The sequence below is a fragment of the Mycteria americana genome, chromosome 1 (assembly GCF_035582795.1).
Source record: "Mycteria americana isolate JAX WOST 10 ecotype Jacksonville Zoo and Gardens chromosome 1, USCA_MyAme_1.0, whole genome shotgun sequence".
Taxonomy (NCBI): domain Eukaryota; kingdom Metazoa; phylum Chordata; class Aves; order Ciconiiformes; family Ciconiidae; genus Mycteria; species Mycteria americana.
This window is the reverse complement of record NC_134365.1, coordinates 218868878-218896865: the sequence shown is the minus strand read 5'-3', so window position 1 is coordinate 218896865 and position 27988 is coordinate 218868878. Positions and strand designations below refer to the sequence as shown.

At 42.0% G+C, this 27988-nt stretch overlaps 2 protein-coding genes across 12 annotated transcripts; one reads left to right on the top strand and one right to left on the bottom strand.

Annotated features, from left to right (window-relative positions):
- Positions 1-7: 7 nt before the first annotated feature.
- On the top strand, positions 8-20737 carry AQP11 (aquaporin 11). 11 transcript variants are annotated; one of them, XR_012773862.1, is made up of 6 exons: positions 8-375; positions 484-1131; positions 6178-6294; positions 13201-13401; positions 16485-16616; positions 17395-20737. XR_012773862.1 is itself a non-coding variant. In XM_075491247.1 (5 exons), the coding sequence occupies exons 2-4, from the start codon at positions 537-539 to the stop codon at positions 13356-13358; spliced, it is 870 nt and encodes a 289-aa protein (XP_075347362.1). In that variant the 5' UTR covers positions 8-375; positions 484-536; the 3' UTR covers positions 13359-13401; positions 16485-20737. The 11 variants fall into 11 exon arrangements, 2 of the variants coding, with proteins under 2 accessions (XP_075347362.1, XP_075347363.1); XR_012773857.1 differs by having other exon boundaries at positions 17325-20737; XR_012773861.1 differs by lacking the exon at positions 16485-16616 and adding an exon at positions 16440-16484 and having other exon boundaries at positions 17398-20737.
- Positions 16611-27988, bottom strand: CLNS1A (chloride nucleotide-sensitive channel 1A). The gene is made up of 7 exons (XM_075491249.1): positions 27802-27988; positions 25435-25571; positions 23044-23154; positions 22198-22308; positions 21560-21733; positions 19905-19989; positions 16611-17234 (listed from the first exon to the last, which is right to left on the bottom strand). The coding sequence occupies exons 1-6, from the start codon at positions 27948-27950 to the stop codon at positions 19922-19924; spliced, it is 750 nt and encodes a 249-aa protein (XP_075347364.1). The 5' UTR covers positions 27951-27988; the 3' UTR covers positions 16611-17234; positions 19905-19921.

The following is a 27988-nucleotide window of genomic DNA, read 5'->3' as shown; positions in this document are numbered from 1 at the left end:
CGCCTCGCCTCGCCTCACCTCACCCCGTCGCGGGGACGGAGCTTATTCTTTAACCGCTTTCGCCTGTCTGCAGACAGGCCGCGCTACCAACCCGACCCAGAAATTGGCTCGTCCTCCTGTTCCCCCGTGGGCGGGAGCGGGGATCGGGGCCCTCCCCCCCCACTGCGGGCTGAGGGGAGCTCCGTCCGCCCCACCGCGGAGGGTCTGAGGGAAAGCAGAGCTCCCTTCTTCCCTCCCGTGCCTCTTTTCCATCGCAGGGAGAGACCTTCCTTCTCCTACCCCTTCCCTAGCGGGGAAAGGAGGGGAGAGGGATCCCCCTGCCCTCACCCCTGTCAAGCCGGACTCCCCTGCCCTTTGCTCCCCGTCAAGCCGAAGGTGAGTCAGACGTCTCGCAGGCTGCAAGCAGGTGGGGAAAGAACCTGGCTCCTACCTCGAAGGGAAAGGGTGGTCATTCTCCCTCTCCCGCTTTTTTTCTCCCCATAGGTGGTGGGGCTGGACCAGGGTGAACTCGTCCTTCGGCCTGTGAAACTGTCGCCATGGCTGTCGGTGGGGTCGGGACCTCGCTCCTGCTGATGGCCGGCATCATGGTAACGGTGGGGCTCTGCAGGAGATTAACCCGCCGCCGGCTGCGCTCCCACCAGCGCCTTTACACTTTTCTTTTGGAGATGTTTAGCACCTTCCAGATTTGCGCCTGCACTAACGAGCTCTGCCTGCTCGGCAATGTGGAGCCGAAGCCGCATACCGCCCTCACTCTCACGTACGGTTTCACCGTCCTGCACGGCTTGACTCTGACTGGCAGCACATGCAATCCCTGTGGCACCTTGCAGCCAATGTGGGGCGGTGGGATATCGGTCAAGATGGGTGGACTCAAGATCGGCGCTCAGTTCGTGGCTGCGGTGCTTGCCAGAATGTTTATGCGCTTTATCTGGAGCCTGGAGATGGCAGAGCCACATTTTGGAGCACTCTCACAGGGCTGCAGCAATCCCATGCAGACCACAGAGACACAGGCGTTCTGCATAGAACTGCTCTTTTCGGTCGTTTTCCAGCTGACCGTCCTGCGAGTGGAAAGCGTTAATCCCAAATACAAAGTCCATTTGATTGCTCTTCTCATCACCACGCTCGTGTATGCAGGTTAGTCTTTTTTTTTTTCTCTGTTCCTGCAATAAAATTGTAATGGGAGGGGTTTTTTATTTTCTTAAAAGTGTTAAGACGCAAAATTATTTTTCTTAGAGTACAAAAAATGCATCAAGGAAAGTCTTTGGTCCTACATATGCACAGTTCATTTGGAGTTTATGTAAAGTTTGCCTGGTGAGACTCCAGGCAGGTGTGGGGTTAAGAATGAAATGAGTTACGAATTTAAAATTCTGTCAAATCTACAGGTAAATAGTGTTAAGAGTTTCACAGAACACTGTTAAAATATCTCCGTGAAGGATTGTTTCATAATCTGACTTTATATAGCATGAGTGATTTCATACAGTGTGCTCTGATTTCTAAGTGGCATTGCGAGAGAGCACCGCTGTCTGCATCAGGAAAAAAAATGCTGACTGTGCAACAGCAGGGTACAGACCAGTAATATGGAAGTTCGGCAGTTAAATAATGCATAATTAACATCAGTGCAGTTTATTGAACTACATTAAATCCTTAAATCAGAAGCAGGAATAGTTGTTTGTAGAATGCATGCAGAAATTATAAAATAATACCTCATGAAACAAAGAAAAAAATTAGGTGCCTGTTGTACCATGGCATTTACAAGAGTCTCCTGTGTCTGTAATGCCCTGTGTGGCCGTGTCCTTGCCCCTGCCTGACTGTCACCTCATGCTTCCCAGAGCTGGGACACTGTCACCTGCGCAGCCTCTCTGGACCAGCGGGGAGGAAGAGGTGAGGGGAGTCAGCCTGAACTTCTTTCTGCTGATTGTTGATGCTCCCTGTTGTCCCCAGTGAAGTGCCAGAGTTATGTCACTTGTCACTTGAGGACTGTCCTGCAGGGAGTGTGTTGTACTGGGAAGGTGATTCTGTAGTTTGGGATACAGGGAGGTGAGCAAGATGGTTACGGAGCTCCTTGCCTGTGCTACAGCCCCCACCACAGAGGAAGTAATCTAGGAAATTACCAAATCCGTTTATGAGAGAGGGAGATCACTCTCTTATCTGCAAGTATCTGGAATGTCATTGGCATCTTGTCCAAAATGTTTAACTGTATTATGCTATCTAACATAATAGCATATAGTAGAATAAAGTACAGTCGAATTTTCAGATGTATTAATGAAAAAAACGTTACTCATTATGTTTAGCTGAAATTAGCTAATGCCTGAAAGATTAAAAGAACTCCGTGGAGAATTTTGAGAATTAACTTAGCAATTTGAACTGCTTTCTAAAATTAATTTTTTAAGGCAGAGGCAAAGTGTCAATGCATTTTGGCACATTAAATGTATTTCTGAATTGCTTAGTAAAAGTGTAGCCAAAGATTTTCCTACCTCTTCTACAAGCACAGAAAGCTGGATTCCTGATTCTTAACATTCCTTTCCCGCTTAGCAAATAGTCATATAAAATACTATGTGCCATATTGCCTTTCTCTTTGCTAGTTCATACAAAGAATTCATGCCCAGTGTCATTGGCCAGGCTGGCCTCTTATCTTTTCCTAGGAGGAGAAGGCTGTGTACCAAGTCCCCCTCCTTGTCATAAACTTGGACTTGTTATAACTATCCAGCGCAATCTATCTGCATGTACTTCTAGGAAGCATCAGACCCACTGCTCCCAGGCCTCTTCCACAGGCACAGTTTGTGCTCTATGGTGTGCAGAACACCCTGTGCTACCTGGACATTTTTCTTTCCATTTCTTTTAATCTAGAGTCATGTCTACTATAAATATATATATACATTCCAGAGAGCAGATCCTGAATCTAGCTTTATCCCCTCCTTAGTGGAAAATCTAATTCTTTCTTGTTCACTCTGCTCCAAGCTTCCTAAGGTTTGCACTCTTTGCTGTACACTCGGGTTCAAAGGGAAAGGTGAAAAGTACCACCCTTCCCCTGCAGTAGTCATGAGCCTGGTGTTTACTGCGCACTCCTAAATGAGGATTGCAGCCTCCTGAAGTAGAGGAGGCCGTAAACCCCAAGATTCCTATCACTCCGCTAATGTACAAGTGTGGGAGCAGGCTGCTGCTGCTAATTTCTTTCTGTGATGAAATCACAGGCTTGCACTGTAACAGATCTCTTTTACAGTGGAAGGTTAGGTAGGTATATGTAGGACACCTTAGAGGTTCTCAGACCTTTCTTGCTGCCTCTTTCCCTCTGCCCACATCTACACACAAGCGTTGCCCAGAATGCCCTCCATTCTCCTGCCCCCTCCATTTTGAGGGCTGCTGATTGGGACCCCCTTCCCCGCAGGCACTCAGCGCAGCCTCCTGACAGCATGCCAAGCAGCTGAGGCAATAGCGAAGAGCCTGGTGGGTGGCCACGCCCTGTGTCTGGTGCATATATACAACCCACAGTATATCCTGTGGGTTTCATGGTGCAGCCCTAGCCATGTCTGTTCCACCTCCAGTTTGAGAAACGGTGCTTCGTACACACTGTAGGAAGAGTGACTTCCAAATCAGGTGTTACGGATAGTGGCCTCCAGCAGGCCGAGTTCTCGTCTACAGGCTTTGAAGACAGGCAGATGCTTAAGTTAGCTGGGCTGGATCATTCTCAGGAAATCTTCTGCACCTCTTCGTTAACTTTTATAAGGAACTTGAGCGCTTCTTTAAGAGGAATGGATCTTTCTTGCTCACCCAGCACCAAAGGGCTTGGCAACCAGCACACGTTTAAGCAAAGCAATGCTAATTTAGGCAAACTGGTAACATTTTTGTTACGAAACTAGCAAATAATTTAGAATATTGTATGAATAATGATTTTTCAAACTTTAATTTGACAGATACAGTGTTCTAGCTGGGAACTCAGGAAGGTGCATTACATTTACAAAATAAAATTCATGCTAATGATTTCTTTTTACACTCCAATTTTAAGACCCAAATCAATTGTGCCTTCAGGATCCAGGTTCATTGCGGTTATGAATGAACCAGAAATGTTAGAAAATACATCTCATACATAGTATATCGTATTTCATTCCATGGATTAGGTTGTACTATATGTTTGAAAGTGTATCCTATAAGAGGAATGATTGCAGTCAAAAAAGAACTGCAAGAACAAATATCTCTTACTCCATATGAAATTTGGTTTGGGTAAAATTTTGAAGGATAGCCATATCCCTGTGGCTGACACCTGTCTAAATGTATTGATACACATACAGGGCTCAAAAACATTAAATTGGATTTATATGGTTGACTAAGTTTAGTTAAAATAAATGTTGACAAGTTGCTGTTGTGTGTACCCCATAAAATGTACCGTAGGTATGCCATGCAACTTACTGCAACAAATAACATCAGATTATACAGTGCAAGCCTGTGACTTCATCACAGAAAGACATTAATAGCAGCAGGTAAAAATGACATACATATTTTTAATTCCAAGTTTCTTCCTAATTTTGGTTTTGCCTTCAGTAATTTCAAAAGTTAAAATTACTTTCTCAGCACACATTACTTCACCTTTTTAAGTTTTTATGTGTACAACAGCAAAGATGTTACACTTCTTTTGCCATAAAATCATTTATCTTTCCTGGTACGCAGACTGAAATGTTTAATAAATATTTTTAAATAAGATTATTCTAGTGGCCCTGGCCTACGGTTGATATTCCAGTAGTTTTTAGTAATGAATATTGAAGAAACGCAGCAGTTAAAACTCTGTCTAATGTTTGATGTTCAGAAACAGCAATTGCTTCCTGAGAGCAAAATTCTACTCTTAAATGTGTTTGTGGATATAAAAGCAGAAGCAGTGAACTCATAAACGGATTAAAGCAAAGTAAATTATTGTAGATGGCCTTCCTGGCAACAGTGGAAGTTGTTAACGTGTCAACATGCAGAATAACAGGCTGCGCAGTAAATCTGAGTTGCTGTTGAGAACAAGTGTAAAACCAGAGTAAACTGAGTACGTCAACAAAGATTAAAACCTTCCCGAACTGTAATAAGTGTCAAATAAATAATGAGTATCTAGAAGGAGAAATACAGGAGAATGACGAAGACCTTACTAAAACTTTCAGTAAATGATTGTGTGCTCAAGACAAATGAGGATGACAGCAGCGTGATATGTGTACAAAGGATAAGTTCGAAGCTCATGCTAGCTTATTTGGGAAAAATCAAGAATAAGCTTTAAGAAACTAGATAGACACAATTATATAATATTTTATGGGACTAGGTTAATAGATAAAACAGATACAGGGTGGTTAGTAACTAATAGTACAGAAATACAGAAAATTTTGCTATGAGTAATGTTTCTTCTGCAGGATTGCAATGAGAGGAACAACGTATGTCAGAATTAAAACCACTTACCTCCAGGTTCACCTGCAGTGTAATTACGGTTTAGTCTCCACAATGTAATGTGTTCAGATCTAGTTATTTAGAGAACATTTAGGCAATTTCATTTACATCTGAAGTCAGAGGCAAGGAAAGATGCTTGGCTTCTTTTAAACTTCCTTTTTCAAGAGAGTAGAGTGGGCTTTGCTTTTATTTTCTTCAAATAACATATAGAATGATTGTGAAAGCTTTTCCCCAAGTTATTACTGTATGATAATCTTAGTGTTCTAGAAATTGATATTATAATATTAGTGTTTTATTAAGGAAGTATAGAGGTCAGTTTAGCAAGAACAGCGCTTGACAGTTTTTTCCAGTATCTTGCATATGTGTTAACATGCGACATGGGGAAAGCTCAATATTTGTTTACTAATATTTGTGTAATTTCTGTCTCTTCTGAAAGCGTGATACAGACTATTAGCAAATCAGTTTTTAGTTTTATCAATAGAAACATTCAACATTAGCCACACCCATCTCTTCAAACAGTATTTGCTAGAAAGAGATAAAGGAAATTACAGCCTATGCTTTGGATATTCTAAAACATTTTAGAAGACAGTTAAACATATATCATCTGGTAAATAACTTCAGAATAGTTTATCTGTTCAAATGGTTTCTGCTAATTCTATTTATTGCAGGGTGTACGTTTCTTGTAGTATTGTGTATGTGCATTTCAGTATTAATTTAAAATAAATATTAAGAAAGATAGTTTGATTTCATACTGTTTACATTTTCTTGCAGGTGGAAATCTCACAGGAGCAATATTTAACCCAGCATTGGCTTTTTCATTACATGCAAATTGTTTCTATGACAAATTTTTTAGTTACTCGCTGGTATATTGGATAGCACCATCCTTAGGTAAGTTTGTAATACTTCATGTGTTTGAGAAAGTGTTATTTAGTACATGGTTCAAAAATCAGGAAATAGGTGTTCTTTATTTGATAGTCTGTTCGTTTTCTGCTTTAAATAGAATCCAGAAAATAGTCAATTATAGCTTATGCGTAGAAGTAATTCAGAATCATGGTTTCATTTTGCAAATGTAGGCTGCGTATTTTAAACTTGTCTAATGCTCTATGTAGAGCACCCATAACACTCTGTTTTGTGAATCAAGAATGTAATACTGAGTTTTAAACACCAGTTTTATTCACAAAATAATATCTACTGTTTTGATCAGTTTATTTTAAGAAACAATCACATTAGGTTATATAATTGTTTAGTTTAGATGTCATGTTCAAAGTCTAAGTACTTTTGGGATACTTTGAGCAAGAAAATGTACCTGCCAAAAACCCACAACAGCACAATTCTAAATGGAAAAAGGTTAGTGTTTATGTTAGGGTTAACTAGTTAGTTATAAACCACCAGCTGTTTACTCTGGAGCGTGGTCCTTTCGAAGCTGCCTATTGTTTGGGACTTTATGCCTTGGTATTAAAATCCAGCCTCTTTGAGGTATGCTGCATATTCCCACACTGACCAAAGGCCCACTTGTAGATTCTAGAAGAATATTAAAAAGGAGAAGAGGCTACCTGAAAATAAGTATTAGCCTGATTAAGTTCAAAAAGAGAAACGTACTGGTTAGCATGCAGTTTCTGTCTTGCTTCGTGACAGTATGCAAGAACATGGGGATGATTAATTAAAAAAAAAACCAAACCCACAGGTATTAGGAAAAGTGCTTGAAATATGCTTTTTCCATTATTACTATTATAATATCAAATCTTTTTTATCTCCATAATGTCTAAACTTTGCAGTTCCCCATTCTATGTTTTTTTCCCCCAGTCACTGTTGGAAACAATCTGTTCTTAGTTTAAAAAGAAGGAATATTAGTAACTGGATTTCGTCTAACTTCAGTTATGGTTTTAATTTGAAAGCTATTGATTTTAACTTCTAGTTGTGCACAAATGAAAATGCTCCATGTCATACTTCATGCTGTTGATTGTTTACAAATCTTGAGCTTTCTGCTTAGAGGGCATATAAAGAAGCAATCTGCTAATCCCAAATTCTTTCATGACTGTTAATCCTATTAGAAGGTACAGCAGTGATGAAGGTACAACAGCATGTGAAACACACACAGGAAACATCTCGAAGGGCTCCAGTTACAACAAATAATTTCTCTTTCTTGTTTGAGTTCACGTCTGTGCATGTTCTGCTTGCATTGACTCTCAGTCAGTCAGAAATAGAGACAGAATTTTTAGTCTAAATAAAATTCACTTTAATATAATTTTGTTAAATTAGATATCCAAACAGGATGACTGAACAATAGAGTAAGCTTGATAAAAGCCTGTGCACTGTTCCAGTTAGTAGCTAATGAAATGTCTTGGGCAAAATACATCACCTGGGTCCTGACAGAACACATGGTATTTCTCAGAATTCAGGTTTAGCTTTCTGGTATATTAACTGATTTCAACCTGATAACCATGTTGAGATTTTCCAGGTTGTAAGTACTTGGGATTTAATATTTTGGCAAGGAATCTAAAGAAACAGGAGGCATTCTGAAACACTATGTTCTCCTTATATAGCAAGATGCATCCTGCAGAACTGCTTTGCAGAAAGCCTTCAGGTGATTTTGACTTGAGTAAGAAAATCAGATGTTAACTCAAATGGAACTGTGACTTGAGGAATTTAGAATGCAGTTAGGGAGTAATGTTATATTTCCGTGAAAATTCATAAACAGCGGTTTATTATTAGTTAACATAGAAAATACATACAGAAGGTATCGAATGCTGTCTCTTAATTTATGAGGGAAAGGAACTCCAGACCAAGCAGTTGTAAAGATGCGAATACTCAAGACACATCACTTTTTGTGTAGTGTCACTACTGTAGCCAAACATTTTGTTACAGATCTCGGGTCTGTGGCTCACCTGAAGGGCTGAATAGTCTATTGGTTATATAAATATCTCATTACAAAACAAGGGGGCTTCATGGATACATATAGACCTTATCTTGTAAACCAAGAGTTGTAAACAAATGTAAGGTATCCGAGGTGGAAGTATAGAGGAGACAGTTATAGTTGAAAACTGAATTGATGAACAGGAGCACAGATCTACAAATCTAACATGAAATGAAATTTTTCTGACACTTTTTGAAAATAAGAAAATAATAGGAATAGAATTGTTTCTTCTGAAATTGGATCAAATGATGAGGCATCTAGGAAAATGACCTCTTATGATGATAATAAAATTCTTGTGAAAAGAACCTCTAAGCAGAATCATAAAAGTAGATGATGAGGGAAGGGATATTTTTAATTTAGTTGTAAAAATTACTTTCAGAATCCATGCGTCAGCAGAAATACTGTTTCAGACTTCCTAGAAACTGGCAGAGTCGTAGTGATGCACTAATTTGATGTCTCACTTTTTCCCAGTATCAGCGTCTTAGATGGTTAAATTACTTTATTCTTATTTTGGGGAATTCTTTTAGGAGACTATTAGGGTTTTTTTGTGATTTGCTGTAATAACTACCATATGCAGAGCCATGGAGTAGCACACCATGAAACTTCAAATTGCCTGTGCAAAGTGCAATATGATCTCATTTATGGGCATAGCAAATACCCATGAGGGCAAGGAGACTGAGACCATTCAGTATATAATGGATACCCTGAGCTAGCCATAAGTGAGTTCTTAACTGTCAACCTTAAAACAATTTTCTTAGAAAGGACACTTAGAACAAGAGGAAGATTGAGTATCACCTTCACAAGAGGAGGAGGAAGTGGAAGCTTTCTTTTAGGATAAACAAATCTACTGGTGGTTTACGGTCCTTCATTAATATAATCTGGGAACTGTAGTTAAGAACTCATTTTTCAAAATGGCTTCACTGACGTTTTGGTGAAGGTGATTTTCCAGTAGCATTAAAACAGCTAATTCCTGTAGTAAATATAGATGTCAGCAAGTGTTTATGACTTAGCAGAGGCAGGCCTAAATTCTGCACTGTGAACAGAGGAGCAGTAAGTACCAGTGGAGCAAAGATAGTTTCTGTTCTACTGCCAAAGGAATTCATGTTAGTTGTCCAGGCATGATTATACCATTAGTAATGATAGGGACCGAGCTAATGCTTCTCTTTCAGTACCAGGGAGATGGCAGCTACGAATGGAAGAGTTGGTGACAAGATACTGGACCTGCGGGCAATAAAAGGGGATGCTTGTTCTGGACAGGTGCCAGCTTAGCATCCTGCTAGGTTTCTATCACTATAAAAAGAATCAATGCCCACTTCTTTAGATCAGTTTTACCAGAAAGACTAATACTGTTCCTTGGAAGAAAAAGTTTTTTTCACCATCAGGATAGAAAATGAGTGCCACAAAAGTCACTTAGCAGTAGATGTAAATGGAGGATGTAAGCAAGGGAGAAGGCTACAGGTGAAACTTGCACCTTTCTGCTCAGAGGAGAGGGTATTCATAGGTTTCCATCAAGTTCAGTACACTTAAGCATGGGGCTTAGCAAAGAAACAAGAATTGCAAATCCACGTGCAGTGAAGCAATCAGCATCTCGGGGACTTGATAGCAAAGGAGTTTTTTGACAAACAACTAGCAGAAGTCTCCTACTCTCAGACCCTGGTCCTTCTAGGGGTTCTCAGCTATGCAGACATCATCTGACAGGGCAAAACTCTTGTGCAGCGAGTGAATGCAATCCACGAAGCTCTTAGAAAACTGTCACTAATCAAGTCTAATTCAAATACTAAAGGGCCAGTGAGTGGTAATCCTGTGCTTGACCTGCTCACAAACAGGGAAGAACTGGTGGTGAATGTGGCCACTTGGGTTGTAGTCCTCACAAGAGTTCAGGGTCCAGAGGAAGACTGGGAAGGTAAATACCAGCGCTGTTTGGACTTTGGACTGCAGGAGAACAAAATTCTGCTTATTTAGGGAATTGCTAGGTCAGTAGTAATTCCCTTGGAAGCTGCCACAAACAGGAGAAGTATCCCATGGAAAGGTGATTTTTCAAAGCAGCTTACTGAGAGCTCAGTAACACATTTTGACATGCAGGAACAATCTGCCATGTAGTTAGACTGGGAATTTTGACAGAAGGCCTTTCCCTGCTGGCTAGGCAAGGAGCTTCCTTATGAACAAAGAAGAGCATGTTAAGAAGTTGAAACAGGGACAGGCAGCAAAGGAGGAGTATAAAAGCTTTGCACAGGCACTTAGGAACAAAATTGAGAAGGTCAAAGCTCAGCTGGAACCAAGACTAGCATCCAGAGTTACAAATATACTAATCACCAAAAAAGTCTAGAGAAAATGCGGGTCCATTGGTGGATGGGGGAGACAACCTAGTGATGGGTGACATGGAAAAGACTGAGATACTCCATGTCTTTTTTTCTCCCTTCAGTCTTCCCAAGCAAGATTTGCTCCCAAACCTCTGTGTAAAACAGTAAGGTTTTGGAAAGGAGGCAATAAATAGTGAGGGAGCAACAGAGTAGGAACAACATAGAGGAGCTCGATGAATGCAAAACCATTGGCTCTGCTGGAATTCACCTAAAAATTGAGGTAGAGTTGGCCAGTATTATGGTTGTCCATCATTTATGAGAAGTTACAGCAGTTGGAGGAGGTTCCCAACAATTGGAAATGCGCTATGCCTGCTTTTAAGGAGGAGGAGGAAGAGAAGCCAGGGCACTATAAGCTAGTTGGTCTCACCTCAAGTCACTGGGAAGATGGTGGAGTATCTAGTCTTGGAATCCATTTCCAACCATGTAAAAAACACAAAGGTAATCAGGAACAGTCAGCACGGATTTTGCGAGGGCAATCCATGCTCAGCCAGTTTGATTTCCGGCTGTGGGAATGAGGAGGGAGCAGTGTATGTAGTTTACCTTCACTTTAGTAAGGCTTTTGACACCATCTCCCACAGTAGTCTTGGTTCAAAGTCAAAGAAGTAGGGGTCGCACAAGAAGCCTGTTAGGTGGAATAAAAATTGGCCAAACCCCTGACCTCAAAATGTAATAATCGATAAGTTGATATCTGGTTGATGGCCAATAACATGCAGAGTATCCTGGTGTCAGTATTGGATTTGATATTCCTCAGTACGTTCAAAAGCGACCTGAATGTGAGTTTTCTACAACAGTTTGTTCTCTCCGCAAGTAAGACAAACTACACGATTCAGAGAATGGGGGCCAGCAGACTATGGGACATTATCGTCTCCCTCTACTCAACGCTTGTGAGGTGGCATCTGGAACATGTCTGGTCTGGAGTCCCCTGGTTCAAGAGGAATGTCGAGAAAATAGAGGGTCCAGTGGAGGACTACCAAAATGGTGACGGGCTTGGAGTACCCTATCTGTGAAGAGAGAGGAGGGAACTAGACTTAAGCTGACAAAGATGAGGTGAAAGGGTGATTTAAGAGCAGTCAATGGTTAGTTGAAGAGTACTTACAAGGATGATGGAGGTTAACTGTTCTGGGCATTGGCAGACAATGTAACAAGAGCAAGGCTGCAAGTTGTGGGGTAGGAGATCCAAATTTGACTCCAGGAAAACTTTCAGAAGACAGGTGCAGCAACAGTGGAACAAGTTATCTGAGGAAGTGCTACAGTCTCCATCTGTGGAGGTTTTTCAGGACACTGACCTATCTAGCACAGGCAATAGTCCTGCCCCGAGTGGGAGATTAGACTAGAGACCCCTTCCAATAAGCATTTTTGCGATCTAGGAAGCTTCATAAAATACAAGCAATGGGTGAGAAACGCTCTCAACCAGACTCCCTTTCTGAAACAGAATATACTAAATTTTTTTCCAGGAGAAAAAAAAAATGGTCTTAATATACTGTATTTAGGTGCCCTTCTCATGAAGAAATTACAATCTCTAACTTTACCATTTTTCAGCTTCAGAATAAACCCTAAATTAGAATGATCTTCAAAAAACCCCCACTATCCTGTACCCATTTGCAGCACCTAAAACTGAGGTGGTTATCAAAACAGACACTGCTAGCAAACTCAGCCTTATCCTGTCAGCTGAGGAACGGAGGTAGAGTTGCTGGTTCGGTCATTTATACGTCCAGCTACAAAGAAAGGAGGCCTGATGCAGCAACAGGAGGGTGCATGTGTTGGATTCACCTGGTCAAACTGCTCTGCCTTTGGCTTGGCTTATACAGATCAGAATTAAAACATTAAATATACAAAGAAAAATAAGATTATTAACTGGTAAGGATCACTTGCGTGGTCTGTTGAAGCTTTCTTTGTGAAAAAGATTGTGTGTGCAAGAAGTACTGACTGCCTCTAGCCCTTTCGACAGAAAATTCCATCATTCTGCAATCCCTGCTGTATGCACGTTAGATACACAAAATTCTTGAACATAATGTTTCTTTTCAGTACCAGTACTGTGTCCTTCTCAAATACATTTAAATAAAGGTCCTTTCTGTAATTTTTCTTTTCAGGTACAGTACTCGTGGCTTTTATATGGGACGAAATCCTTCCTCGGATATCCTGAGACATCAAGTTCTGAAATCTAGCACTACTACATTAAAAAATACTTTCAACATCTGCAGACATGAAGCTTTCAGAAAACTGTTGACATCAACTTCCACACCACCTTCCAGTTGTATTTTCAGATTTCATGTTTGAAATATTTGACTTACAACTTTGTATTCAAATACTTATTTTGTAATAGCATATTGGGATTTTGAGAATATCTGCCAACATTTTCAGTTAAGCCATATGAATGTGAACGACTGTTAAAGCACTGAAACTTTGTCACTTTAGCCATAAGTGCCATTTGCTGACCTTTATTACAAGAGCATGCAAAACTACTTTTAGAGAAATATCCAATCCTTTCTAGGTTTGATTTTATTGGATTTCTTCCCATAGAGGGCACCTGCAAAAAAGGAGCTGAAGATTTCATTCTTATAGTGACCTCATCATATTCCTACTTGCAATATACGTACCGCCGAGAGGAAGAAAGGCTACGCTACTCCCTAGAAGAGTCTCCACAGCTCCATGCTAGAGGTACCCTACACCAAAAGTAAAGGTCTATAGGACCAGCATTGTTTTAATAATACTCGAGTGCAGGTAAGTAACCCCTCACTTCCTTCCCAGAAGCTCTGCCCCATCCTGTCTCACTATAGTCTATTGCGTGTTTGTCTTGGTTGGAAAGAGTGGTAATAAAGTCCATCAAACTCTACAGACAGACACATAAAAGTGTATTTTAGGCAAAAAAACCTACCCTACTTTATCCGAGATTACTGCTGCCTCTTCACATAGTAAAATAGATATGGTGTATAGGGATGAATCATGTGGAACTTGATTTGTCCTTGATTTTATGTAACTCTTATCAGATATTTTTCTTGAAATAAATGCATTTGCAATAGAAGAGAATAAATAAAAGAGCTAAAACCACAGGAAAGCTACCTACCCAAACTGGCACAAACACGCCCTTTATTAGCTGAGGTGAAGAACACCGATAGGTACCATCCTCTGAAGTTCTGTTTCTAGAATGAGGTTTCTTCTTCTGCATGCCTCTTAATTTTTATATATACCAAAATATATTTTCAAATTTTTTAAGACTAAATTCAGTTTTCACTTTATAGTTACTAGGTTTGAAAGGAGAGATGCTTAACAAGTTCTACAAAGATCTCAGTAGTAGGCCCCTCAACTCGTCACCTTGCAGACCATATTCTAAGAGAAAGGGAGGGAATTAGGGGTTTTTTTTCCTACAGTAAAATTATGAACCAAGTCTTAAACAGCTACTGTTGTCAGGTATCTTTTTTGCAAGAGTTTGGGAAGTAAATATTTTTGTGTAGTTTCTTACTTGTTGCAATAAAATCTTTTCTCATTTTAATTTTCCAAGGTACTTTTAAGATTATATTGCAAAATGAAGTCAACTGTTTGAACATGCCTTCATAGAAAAGAGCCTTATCTGTGACCCTGTATTCAGTCATTAAGATAAAAAAAAAAAAAGCAGCCTGCTAATACACTGAAGAGAACTAGAACTGCTGGGTTGTCGTTCAGCAGCTCTTTGATACTAGTGCGAGTAGGCCTGCTAAAGGAAACTTAATCTTTGGTAAAACTCTTCACGGCAAGGACTACACACCACCACGCCACGGGCCTGATAAGATGCCATCCTTTAGCTGGTTTTACATTCATCCACTAATTTATAACTCAGCCACAGAGGGCTGCTAGAACAGAAGCCTGATGCATGAGACCTCTGAAAAACTTGTACTTTTTTTTACCATGTACTGCTTCCAAAACAGATGCTTTGGGAGGCTTCTACCTGTCACTTTCTTGCTTTACTGCTTTTTATCCGTTTTACCTATTTTTAAGGTGAGCCAGACCTTACAGAGAATTGTTTTTTCTCCCTGGGACTTTGCCTTCACTGGTGTACTCAATCCCAGTTTTTAGCCTCATTTCTTACGGTAATGAGCCTTACGTAATGAACTGATTTGCATGTCTCCTTTGAGGCCATGAGGCCCACAGGGTAAAGGTCTCAAAAATAAACCTCAAAGAGCATAAAAACAGGCAGCCAGGGAAAAGGGAAAGCAGAGATACAAACCTACAGGCAGCCAAGATTTGTTAGATTAGAGGCCCTACTTCCACGTCATTTTTGATGGCCTGCAAAAGCAAAGAGGTGAGATCTGACTCTGTGTGTCTACATTGTTTATTTTGGCATAACAAAGTTTAAAAAAAATTGGTGCAAATCTGGGTGATTAACAAGTAGTTGCTCTATTTATAGCCACTAGAAGTAGAATATAAAATAAAAATTACTAAGAAATAGACAAGCCTTAAATTGACTAAATTAAGGCAAAACAAAAGCAAAAAAAAAAAGTAGCAGAAAGAATGAAAACTAAAACTGTTAGGAACTGAAGAATTTAACTGGTTTTGGTAGTACAGACAAAAATCAGTATTTTACATTCAAAATAATGAATGGTTATGAAGTATAAGTGTTCCCAGAACACTTACACATAGCTTAAATACAAAGTTTTATTAAAAATGAAACTTGTAAATCCACACAATGGTATCTTTAGGCCTCATTCAGGTTTGTTTCTGCCTGACCGAAGTTAATCTTGCTCCATTGATTTGACTGAAAGCATCATAAAATGTCTGCTCCTGGAGCTCTGCATTAGTACAAAACAAATTCTCCCTTCTGGAGCTTCCTACTGCTCGGACATAGCGTGAGGGTACTGAGAGGAGCTGCACTTAGTCCAGCTGCCCTGTAGGTTAACCTGTGCCCTTATGCCAGGGTATGTAACAGGTAGTCTGCAGTTTAATTTGAAAAACAATAGAAAGACCACACTCCAACAACTAAGATTTATACCACCCACAACAACAAAAAAATCAAAACAACAACAAAAGAATCAAAAGTTTGTTTTAACAATGATCGGCGATTTAGAATTGCATAAGCTTTCTTTTCTAAACTGTGGTGTTTGGTAGAGTTTAAGTACTCCTTCGCTGTCCCAAAACCTCACCACACGAAGATTCTCCAAATCCCTGTGCAAAAACTACAGCATCACTCTCTACCCTCCTTTGTTACTCTGTATCCCCAACAAAAACATGCATACGTTTACATAAATAGATACACATATGCACATAAAGGGGCTAGGAAAGACGTACTTGTAGAATGTCTTGTTGCATAAGATGCTAAATACTCCATTTATTCAGCAACATCAATAGTTCACAACACTATTAAATCATCACTAATTTGTCTGGCATTCCTAATGAATATTCAACCAAGAGCGGTTATAATTTTCACATACCTTGAAACCAAACCATATCCCAATAGCGCTAAGCAGGGCAGGACCACTCCATACTCTTCCAAGAGTGTAGGACTGGTAAAGAAAACTGTTCATATACCAACATAATTACATTGAAAAAAATTCAGAAGTCAACTTCAAATCAAACAGAAGCAGAACAAGTTTAGTAGCAGACTTTCATTTGAATATTGGGGGGGGGGGGGGGGGGGGAACCCCAAACCTTGCTGCTGTTGCCCCCTGGCAAAAACACTACCATGCAGAGAGAGGAAACAGTAAAAGCTCCAGCAGGACTAAGCTCTTAGCAATCTAAAGCAGGGTTCCTAAGTTTGGGATGTGTCACAGACTAATTCTGTCTTACAGGTGCACTCTGCAAATATTCTGCCCTTTTGTTCTTCTCACATCCAGGTAAATGATGCAAATGGATTCACTGGACTTTTTTTGTTATAGAGGAGAGTGCTAAAACTCAAGGGACATCCGCTCAGAGTTGCCAGCCACTTGCTGAAGTAAAGGACTGAGAGCTGCCACACAGAGTTGGTTGTGAGATACAAAAATCTTAGTTTATTTAACAATGTTGTTAACATTTAATACAAAGACACAAACCAGTTCTCTTTTTCAGGACTTTACAGACTTTATTCCATCTCCTCTACCACCCAAACTCCATTCCCAGAGAAATAAAAGGGATAGCACTGAGCTGATAAAGCAGTTACTTGAGGGGCATTAAATTCAGCTTTGCTTTTAATCCTTAGCTGACCCTATTTCCTTTTAGTCAAACTTTGTAACATTTCTATTCCCATTCTACTCCACCGACGCAATGAACAGGTACAAAAATATGGAAAATTCTAGGACAATCTAAAATCCTGTTCTACTTACAGTTTTATTTCTGAAGTCCTAGAATTCCTACAAAGGCTTCTTTGAAACAACCCCTGATTAGCCCCATTCAAGTGTTAGATGCAAGAGGTTTTATTGTTTGTTTTGTTTTGTTTTTTTAAATAACCCCATAGTGGTCACAAATGTCAAACCCTGTTTTAAACATCTATAAAAGCCTTTATAGACCTAGATGTCTAAGCTTAGGTCATTAAAAGAAAGGTTAACTCCCGATAGTCACTGCAATGCCTTCAGTTTTACAGCTTATTCTGGAAGTGCCACAAGAGGAATCTGAAAGATACAAGACACCAAGTTTACATAATTGGCATTAAAATAAAAACTCTTAATCTTTACAAAGTAGTAGCTATCCCTTGTTTGCAGGTGCAGAGGACAGCACTTTACTGCAAACCCACTGGTTTTCAGAAGGGCTGAGCATCTTTGTCTTTGGCAGCAGCTCTAAACTCAGGTCAGCTAAGGACAGCATGCGCTTACAATGCGCAGTTGTACGCCTGCGCCCTGGAAGACCCCGTCGCACCACTACACACAGGCACACCAGTTGCTTCGGAACAATTACCGCAACCTCGTGATGTGACAGACAAAATGCTGCTTATTACAAGACCAGCGGAAATGTCCCACATCAACTGTCAGCAAGTCCTCCAGGAGCTTCAGCAGGCAACTGTCGCATCTCATTTGGGTAACGAGCAGTGACATGCAACATGAGCATCCCACAAGGGCGTCGCTTTACAGGCAGGGCGGTGCATTGCTCTCTAAAGGATCACCAACAAGATGTTGCTGTAGATTGTTTTTGCAGTTCAGAAGGTTAAAAGGGCTGAGCTGCTCCACGGAGTACCGAGAAGATCACAGCATGCTCCCTCTCTGCCCCTATTTTCAGAGGGTAGAACCAAGCCACCCTTGTGCTCAAACTTGTTAGCAGGGTGATTAGCACAGACCTGCAAGAGCTGTTCTTGTCACTTTGCATATTCTGTTTTTTATTGCTGCTGTATATCCTAGCTTTTTGAACTTACTGAAATTACATCACTACGCTCAGGCTGGTGGTTACTTTAAAAAGCTCCATCACACCCACAGCTCCCAGACTGCTACCTGGAGCGATGTCATCGCAACACCTGGCGCTGCACATGCAGATCACTTGATCTGCCCTGACGGGGATCAGCTCCTCAGCTCTGATCAGCACAAGCAGAAGGACAGACGGACTCCCTATTCAGTCACCTCTCGCAGCATTAATCTCCCACAGCCACCTGCCGTGCCGTGGAAAGCATGGAGTAAGCAGCTGGAAGAATTCTGCTGAGCAAAACTACTTCTTACAAGATGTATTTTGTGCTTTGCTAGAAGATCAGTCAACACCACTTCCACTAGCACTTTCAGGCTCCTTAGAGATCTGCTACCAGCCACTAACTCTCCTTAATCCTGCTCAGGCTTAAATCAGGACAATAAGCATTCAAATTCCAATTTTCAACAGCATGTTTGGTTTGGTTTTTTTTTAATAAACCATGGACCAAAAATCATCTTGGAGATGGAGTCATCAGAGCCAAACTTTCCATTCCCTAAGAGTCACCCCACCTACAGCTGAAGAGTTTTCCTTAATTTTAAAATGTGCCCTTTATCAAGTAAGATAACCATCCAGTGGCAGGGCAATCAGCATCTTGATTTTTTTTGGAAGAACTCCTCTCTGTACTGCAAAGTCTTTCCCAGGGTAGGAAAAGCAGCCAAAGAAAAGTTTGAGCTCTTACACCAAACAGTAAATACTAATTCAGGACCAGTGGCAGCGGCTGAGATCAGTCAGTGAACACAGGGCTACCCAAAGACTTTCAGAACTGCAGGAGTATTAACAGCAACAAAGTAAAATAAGCAACGGAGGAGGGAAGCAGGTGTGCATCACCACTCCGCAACAGCCTTTCTCAGGGGCTGCAGCCTCAATGATGCTGTAATCCCTAACCAACTACTTCTGACCCATTTCCATTGATTTTTTGCAGCGTGTCATCTTCCTGTTTGTGGCCTTTTCCTCCCCTGCCCCTTTCCTTCTTTCTCCCCCCACCCCGAGCTGTCTGCCCCACAAGAAATGCTTTCTCCGGCACTTCAAGTGGGATAGTTGTGCGCTCACTTTATGGTGAGAGCTGGCAGTCTTCACTTCCTAGTGAGGCAGAAGACCTGGGACAACGCACAACCACTTGAGCAGCACATGCAAACTGTGCGCTAGCGAGCACTGCTGAAGCAGGGGTGGAATCCCAACCCCGCTGTGCCTGTGTGTCTCCACAAACACAGTCCCAGAATAAGCTGTTCCGCCTCTCCCACCCAGCACCAGCAAGGAAACAGTGGCACATCTTGTAATGCCCCTGACAGGAGAAAAGCAGTACGGGTGATGGTAGGCAAGAGGGCACACTGGCACAACCACCGAAGCAGGGTGTTGTCTCTAAGTTGTGCACTTCTGACAACAATCCCATCCAGATTGCTCGGTAGCTGTACCGGGAACTGTTCCCGCCCCACTTACAGTGAAGGAAGAGATGGACTTGCAGCGCTGTGAAGTGTTCTGCCCCCTTGAAAGGCCTGGGAAATCTTGCACACTAAGGGCGAAATAATGGACACTAAGGACAGTAACTTCCCAGCAATGGCTCCAGTGTTCATTTATCAGCATCTAAGAGCCTTTGAGATCGGACAATTCTTCATTTATGAAATGGCTGACCTGCCTTCCAGACAGGCACACCTACGCAGGTTACCCATGCAGCGTGATGGTTTACGCTGACAGGTAATTTTGGACAGATGACTGAACATCTTTCCATACTTGTGCTAACTACAGCTACCTTTTCCTTCTCTAAATCACCATCATCCTGATATCACAAGATACTTCCTGCAGGAGATCTGGGATCATTTGCATTACACAAATTGCAGACACGGAAGGCTCTGCAGGACCGAAAAGCATTGGTGTTGGAAGACAGAAGAACTTACAGCAGCATACATCCTCCTCAGTGATCGACTTCTGCATCTTCAAACTGCCCCGCAACTACTGGTGCCATGTCCACCTCCATCCCATCTGAAAAACAACAGCCAAGGCTATGTAACACCGCAGGCTCACAAGTGGATGATGTTATCACACAAAAGGGAGCGAGTGCCCTCTGTTGACAAGCGATGGCCAAAGCAGAAGCTCCTTTGCTGAACTTCTGAGAGGCCTAAGGAAACTGATGTGCTCACAGGTTTGTGGGTTTGTTCCAGCTCCATCAGTCGGTCACTTAAAGACGTCACAGCTTCCTACAACCTCATCTCACCCTATCTTATTAAAAGACTTCAATATCGGATTTAAACTATTTCATTTTTTAAATGACGTTTCGTTGTAACAAATGGCATGATTCCTTTTAATAGCTTTAATTTTGCTCTAACAGAAAGAGGCTGGATCCTGTTCTGAAATAGCTCTCAGCCACCATAAAGTTGAAAAATGGAACAATCGCTCTACGTCAAAAAATAACAGAATTCTGAAACTGAGCAGCTCTGGGGATATTAATAATTGTAGCAAACCAAGAAGCAGTACCATAACAAATAAGATTAGGAAGGCAAATAAAACTGATGAAGAGGGCTTTGAGACCTGTGACATACTTGCTGTTCAATTTATTTTAATTTTCAAAATTTGGGGGTTCAGAAACGTGACAAAATTTTCAAATGAAGGGCACTGCTAAAACACAAGTATATAACCTAAGGTTATCTTTATATTATATAAATTTATTCAAAGTTGTGGAACAAAGAGACCCTGTAAACAACTGACAAAGCAAATAAAGATTAAAAAATCATCTGTGTGGATCAGAACAGATTAGTTATTATTCTGTTGACTATTCTAGGCAAGCTGATAGCTGGAAAGCCACAACGGCTGCAGCATTTTTCATCCTTCAAAACTGTCAGGCCATATGCAACACAGACGTTTATATCCAAACAAGAAGCAGTACTACTAAACTACTTCCCTGTTCTTCTCCCAGGTAATACATTGCACCAGTGAAAACAGCATGCAAAAAAGGCAAAATTTGAGACACTGGGTTTTTTCCCCCCGAGAAAAAAAAAACCTTACTCCTTAAATACATGTTCGAACAACCAGTAGCACTAAGAGACAGCATCCTTCAGAAAAGCAGATTATTTTTTTTTAATCTGTTCCAGTGTATTTCAATGATTCTGAATTCACACCAAACTCTGTAAAGAGAATTATTAACCTACAATTTAGGGTATTTTCAAGAAAAATACTACCTGTTTAGAGTGGAAATTGCTTCCTAATCCCAGCATAGACTGCCAAGTTTAATTTTTTTTTTTTAATCCTAAATCAGCTTCACCCTACCACTATTCCGGAAAAGCATTCCGGTAAGAATCAAGAATTCTTAACGCAGTGGTCCTCCCTCTTCAACACAGCAGCCCTCAATCCACAGCAGGCAATACACTGCCCGCAGGGCCACAGGCATTTTTATAACCTGTGGTTGTGAACAAAGATAAAACTGCTGTTGACACACACAGCGCGATAAGGTATCACCCACAGCATGGTACTTGCTCAGTCCTGGTGTTTATGGATTAGCCAGACTGGAAAACCACTGCTTTCCTGTATTCTTTAGGAAAACAAAAGCATTTCTTACCTTCAAACTCCCTTATCGAGTCTTCTGTTCTCACCCCAGCCATGTTGTACTGACTGCTGACAGACTGGGCTAACATGCCTTCTAACCTCTCCAGAGTGGCCTGACCTTCTGCAGTTAGATGCGACAATCCTTCTTCGTAAGTGTAAAAGGTCGGGATGTTACCTTGTTCTAGCTCTGCAAAAACAAGTTGGTGTTTATCAGACCCAAGTTGAGGAGCCTGGATCAAGCAGGGGTGGAGGAACAGGACAACAGCTAGAGGAGTTATGCTCAGATTAACCGACTGCGATTAAAAGGCTGCTTACATCAGTTACAGAACATACGCGGTGATGTGAATTGGCCACGCCACAGCACGGGCACGGAACTTGTGCTAGCACATCCACTGGGAACAGGAAAGGCTGATATTTGTGTCTTGGGGTTTTTGAGAGTAAAAACAATGTTTTTGCTGAATTCCAGTGATTTGTGACAGCTAAATTACAGATTTCTGAGTTTTTATACTGTGCCTGTGGCATAAAGAATGTTTAGGCGAGATGATGCGGAACTTCTTAACAGACCAAACCATTCTCATGGCAGATACCGTAGGAGAAGTTCCAGGTATCCAAGTGCTGGCAGGTATTTCAAAAGAAACAATGGTTACAAACCGTGGGCCTCAACATCGTATTCCTCCCCTTCATAATCGTTGTCTGAATCCTCATCATCTGGGTCTGGGTGCAGAGCTTGGCATTCACACATCGCTGAAAACATGGCTTCCACTGTAGGAACACAAACGATCATAAACCTCCCTCGTTTCTCCAACAATATCCCGCAAGGACAGGCAAGAAATCCTGGACTGAGTGATCAGAGAGACTGAGGATGTTCCTTTACCAGAACCACCACTGAATTTGTATTTGAAAACATCATCCAAGCAGCCAGCAGCCATGCAAGAAACAAACCAGGTTTTCTAGATCCAGCCTGGTGCTTTATCCCTTTAACAGCACTTTTCCATTATTTCATTGATGATACAGGCTTCTCTCTGGACAATTCAGTCTGTGGTTACCCACTACAGGATTCCTTGCAACACCTAATACGTAAGATTCTTAAAACTTGGATCCAGCTGTAAGCTCCACACTGGATGGGATACGACTGCTTTCCAGTGGTAGTGTCTGGACATTAGCATATTCCTAATGAAACATTGCTGGCTCAAATATCACTGAATTTGTAATTAAAAAGATATTTCCCATGCAAGTTCTCTGCAAATGTATATAGATAAGATTATTTGTCTCGTGTTTATACGTAGAAGTCTCTACTTTAAAACACTGGAATTTTCCTTGAGAAGCGGCTGCTTGAAATAGTCCAGTTTCAATTTGCTTTGTTGTTCTCAGCATGCAGAAATCAAGTAATTAGAGAAGGACCCTAAAGGATGGCATCCATTTACATCTCTATACCAGAGATGTCTTCCGCATATAGCCAGGCCTTTAAGCTAAAACGCCATTTCCCTCTTCACTTACAGGCTGATTTGTCGCTAGGTACAAATCTGAATTCCGCAATTGGTTCAACATCATCATCGCTGTCTTCCTCCTCCTCCTCCCCTTCAGCCATGGGAGCCTCTTTTGTCTCCTCTTTAGAAAATTGAAAGATTTAAGAGAAACATATTTATTTCGTCCAAAAAACCTCACGTTTGTTTATTCTTTCAGGAACACACACATAATCAAATCAGAAACCTGGACACAACCTGTGAGAGGCACAAACCAACCCACTCCCGTCCACATTACAGATATACGAGGTCCTCTCACAGCACTGCAACAACACTTGCAACGTACACAAAAACTTCTCTATTTATAATTTTAGGACCTTGGATTTCTGTAATGGTCCCATGATCTATTCACATACTTCAGGAAAACTGCCTGATTCTTAGTAAAACCAACTGTACTCAGCAAGACCACAATTCACAATCATTATAATTTCCTTGCACAATGCTATATATGTATTTTTTACATCACATTAATTTTACAGATCCTTAACACTACTATCATGAAATCAACTAGCTTCCAGCATGCCCTCTCAGAGGACTGTGACATTTACAGAAAATCTCTGCTTGATTTCTGATGTTCCTAGCCAGCCAGCAAGATGTTAGAGGTAGAAAGTGCACCCAGAGCCAACAACAACTGTGAGCAAAACCATGCTTCCTGACTTCTGTGCGCTACATACATGAATAAGTAAGCAACAATGTGACGTTTTACTTTCCGTAAATATAAAAACCACAAAGACGATGGCAACAGTTCCTCACTTTGTGGCTGGGGACACTGCACCGACAGCTTCAAAAGTGCATAATTATCTTCTGGAGAAAGAGAGGAATACAGTGAAGGCTGTTGCACTGAGTGGCTTTTATCACATACAAAACTGGCACCTCCGAGAATATGAAGAAGCCAAGAAGCTGCCAGCCAGCTGCCCCAAAAAATGAAGTGTCCAAGGAAGCTACCCGATCCTTTTCCAACTGACACCCGCAGGCACAGCTTGTTACTGCTCAGGCCAGCTCTTTGTTTTCAGTGAAGTCAACCTCTGACTGCCTTTTTCTAACAGAGGGGCGAGGATAAGGCACATATACACACAGAGGGCACAACAAAAACTTCCAGAGGAAGAACAAAATGTACCCTGCCCAACTAAGAAATGAAGACTCCTGCAGCCAAAGAATTGGAGAGGTTTGGGTTTAACATTATTAGCAGTTAAAATAGCAGGCCAGGGATAGACTTGAAAACTAAACAAATCTTCTACTTGCGGTAGAAGATTTACAGTAGCCAGAGTTCGTATATTTAAAAAAAAAAACAACACCCCACCCCCAAAAAATTGAGTCTATTAAGGATTTATAGATAAGAACTACCACAGGATATCCATATTTTCAAACACCATTATCAGAATGAATTAACAGCTGGAAACAATCTCTTTCTCCAGACTAGGCTCAGTTTACTTCAGAATTAAGCACAGTTAAAGAAAAGTGAGGAAGACGAACCAAGAGGTGTACGCACACGTTCTCATTAATTGTAGTGACAGACTACCAGAGAATATTAGTAACACGAGTGAAGGAAATAATGAAGAGTATTAATAGCTTAAAAATGCCTCTGCCTCCTCAGAGTCTTGTCAGTACTTTCAGTATATAGACTATTTAAAGAAAAGTTAAACGCCAGATTTTAACCTTTAACTACAATGACTAGTAGGCATGAAGGGGAAAGGAGACCTGCTCAAGACTTAACGCTCGCTACTCTTAAATTGAGATGGCAGTTTACAACACACTTAAAATATTAACAGGTCTGCCAGAAGAAAAAAAATGGTATGTCCAAAATATAGACAATCTCCATACAAACGATGAAATAGAAAGCTTGTTTTCTCTAGGTCAAAGCAAGAATGGTCAAAAGGTTGGCTTCGTGGGAAATCTACAAAGATTCATTAAGCCTGGTAACACGAGCTATGGCAGGTTTTTTTAAGCAAGCTGTGGGAGAAAATGCATGAAGGCTTGCAGGCTAATGTGAAACAGCAGGAATTCATAAAGCCTAGAGAGGGTAGCAACATTAACATAAATTCAATAAAGCAAAAACAATACCTAAGCTGGAATCACGGGGAGACTGCAGAGGAACCAAATTGCTTAAAATTAGTATAAGAGAGAACCGATTTTCAGCGGCTGCAGCTGTATGTGTTCACATGCTGAGAGCAGAATAGTACAGAAGTGACTCTAAATAAGGGCAAAGCTATACTTTTAAAATAACTATCCTTCAGGGAAATGAAAACGAAAATACAAGCTATTACTTGAATGAAGCATATCATTTTTAAAAACAAAATTTACTCTTTTTGAAGAAATCACACCACTCAGGACTGCGTGGGAACACTAAGCAGCACTCCGGGCATACCTTCGAATTTGGCATTCACCATGACGTACAAGTGCTCCCATGGGTAGGCGTTCAGGTCCCTGGAGACGGCATGTAAACTTATGGTGGGATAATCCAAGGAGAAGCCAACTCCGGAGTTTTCCAGCCACGACAGGCGACTAACAAGGAGAGGGGGAAAGAAAAAAAGAGACAAGTTAGAAACTAACAAGAGGAATCTAAGGTACCTGACTAACGCCTTCAGAAAAACAAACCAACCCCAAAAAAGCGAGTCATTCTGGACAAGGCACTTACCCCACTCTCGGGTAATAGACAGTCCTGGACCTGCCCTAACAGGACCTCACAACCGCATTAACTGATGGTGGAAGGTAAAAGAAACCTTTTCTGAAGGAATGGGCATATGAGCACCCTAAATATGTTTCAGCTTTATCACATTTCCACTAAAGCCTGAATTTCTCTCCCTACCTCTTTATTTTCTCCTCTCTGCAGATATCTATCATGACAAAGATAACTAGAGAGGTTCCAGAGTGTGATTTATGACTCAAACTATCAAACGTTCTGGGGCTTTTTTCCAAGATAAAGACAACACTGGAAAGAAAGTCACGATCATAATTTCTGGAAGATGATAGATCTGATGTGGGCAGAGCCTGTATGTCGAAAAACAACTAGTTCCGTGATCAGCAGAGCTAACAAAGCCAGGTTATTGTTTTTCCCCTCTCACAGCTTATATGCTATAACCTCTGCTTCCCCCCTTTTTCACTCTCATCTCTAACCACAGCAAGAGACAGCACAGGTTGTCACCACTGGGCTGCTACCTCCTTCTTATCAGAAAGATCAATGTCTTTCTAGCAGCCGAGAAATCAAACTCAAGCTCGTTTTGGGTGTCTGCGATTGGTGAAGTCACACAGTGAACAGAAATACCGAAGGGCAGAAAGTGAGACCTCCACCACGTGCAAAACCAAGCGTTCACAAGTTTTTGTGGAGGGACAAAACCAATGAAAAGGTCACAGAAGACTCCTCGCCTCAGGAGATCAGGCTGAGAGCAAGAGCTACTGAAGTGGGAGCGAGGAATTTCTTTCCTAGCCTCGATCAGCCAGTTCCCAGTGTTTACAGCTACTGATGTAGAGTCAGTACACGGATCCAAAGCCACATTGTCCTCCCGGGTACCCGGTTCTCCCACAGCACGACACTCCTGCAAACGCTGGCATTTTCTATTCATTACCAGCAAGTGACTCTGGTAAAAGCTCCGCGACGCCCTCAAAACATGTTGGGAGGAAGCTGGCAGACTTGTACGCGCCTCACACAGAAATCTATTGAAAGCGAGTTACAAGGAAACTCAACGTTGTATGTGTTGAGAGCAGATGCTGCGTAAACAGAAGCCCTTGTATCTGCAACCAAACAACTAAACAAAACAGTAATTGAAATTCCAGAGAGATTCCTCGGCAAGAGGAACACAACATCACTAACAAGTTCAGGTGGGCCAAAAGGCCCTCAAATAGTATTACCCATTTCATAAAGGCTTCGGAGTCCAAAGGTTTTAAAAGACAATTCACTTCTCAGTGCATGTTTTAGATGAAGTTTTTGTTCTAACACTCTTCTGCTGCAGAAATATATTTCGAGTACTTTTCCACAGTTAAAGAAAATTACATTGCCTTAATCAACGAGACGTCTTCTTGAACTGTACAACGCAGGATTTAAAGGGAATTATAAAGAGTTCAGTTAACATCTTCCAGAATAACAAAAGCGATTTCTGCCTTCTGAGAACGTACAGCATCCATATGATTAACGCGACATGAGAGACTTCACAGAACCACGGTGGTTAGTAACAGCAGAAAACCAACAGCCCCGTCCACTCCCCTCTGCCAGCGGAAGAGAGGTGCTGTGCTGTGAGCGCGCCGGCCAGCCGGGCTCCCCAGCTGTGCTGTTCCCTCTCGCCTTGCTGAAAACGCCGTTTGGAGCAGCAACAGCGGGGACCCCCTCAGAGCTTGCCCCTCACAGCCCTCTTTGAGGGCCTCCCCCACACGACGGCCCCCCTCACGCGAGTCCCCCAAGACCCACTTCGGGCAGGTCCCCTCAGGGGAGACCCCCAGAATCACCTCGGGGGAGAGAGCCCCTCAAGGCGAGCCCCACACTCCCTCCCGGGGAGAGGACCCCTCGGGGGAGAGGCCCGCAGACACGCGGCCCTCCCAGCCTGGTCTCCACCAGCCCCCAGAAGAGGCCCCCCATCAGTCGGCCCCCCCACACGGTCCCCTTCGGGAGGGCCCTCACAAGGCAGCCCCTCACACGGCGGTCCCCATCCCCCTCAGGGCAGCCCCCGCAGCCCGAGGCCTACGGGGGTCCCGAGAGCCGCAACCCCCATACACACACACACTCCGGTTCCGCCCCCCTCACCTCTCGGCGATGTAGAGCGTGCCGGCGCCCAGGGTGCGCCCCGCCAGCACCGCCTCCGTGTCAGGCTGCTGGTGGCGAACGCCCTCGGCCGGCGGCGGGAACCGCTTGAGGAAACTCATGGCGCCGCCGCCGCCTCCCTCCTCCACCATCTCCTCCTCCTCCTCCGCGGCCGCCGGAACCGGAACCG

Bases quoted from the DNA above. Each gene is read 5' to 3' on its own strand.
- CLNS1A (XM_075491249.1), bottom strand. From the start codon at position 27,950: ATGGTGGAGGAGGGAGGCGGCGGCGGCGCCATGAGTTTCCTCAAGCGG. The intron at 22,309-23,043 runs GTAAGTGAAGAG...GTGTTCCTACAG, and splicing joins ACCTAGCGACAAATCAGCCT to TGGAAGCCATGTTTTCAGCG. The intron at 19,990-21,559 runs GTAAGAAATGCT...GTTGTTTTTCAG, and splicing joins CTCGATAAGGGAGTTTGAAG to ATGGGATGGAGGTGGACATG.
- AQP11 (XM_075491247.1), top strand. From the start codon at position 537: ATGGCTGTCGGTGGGGTCGGGACCTCGCTCCTGCTGATGGCCGGCATC. The intron at 1,132-6,177 runs GTTAGTCTTTTT...ATTTTCTTGCAG, and splicing joins CACCACGCTCGTGTATGCAG to GTGGAAATCTCACAGGAGCA. The intron at 6,295-13,200 runs GTAAGTTTGTAA...TTCTTCCCATAG, and splicing joins TTGGATAGCACCATCCTTAG to AGGGCACCTGCAAAAAAGGA.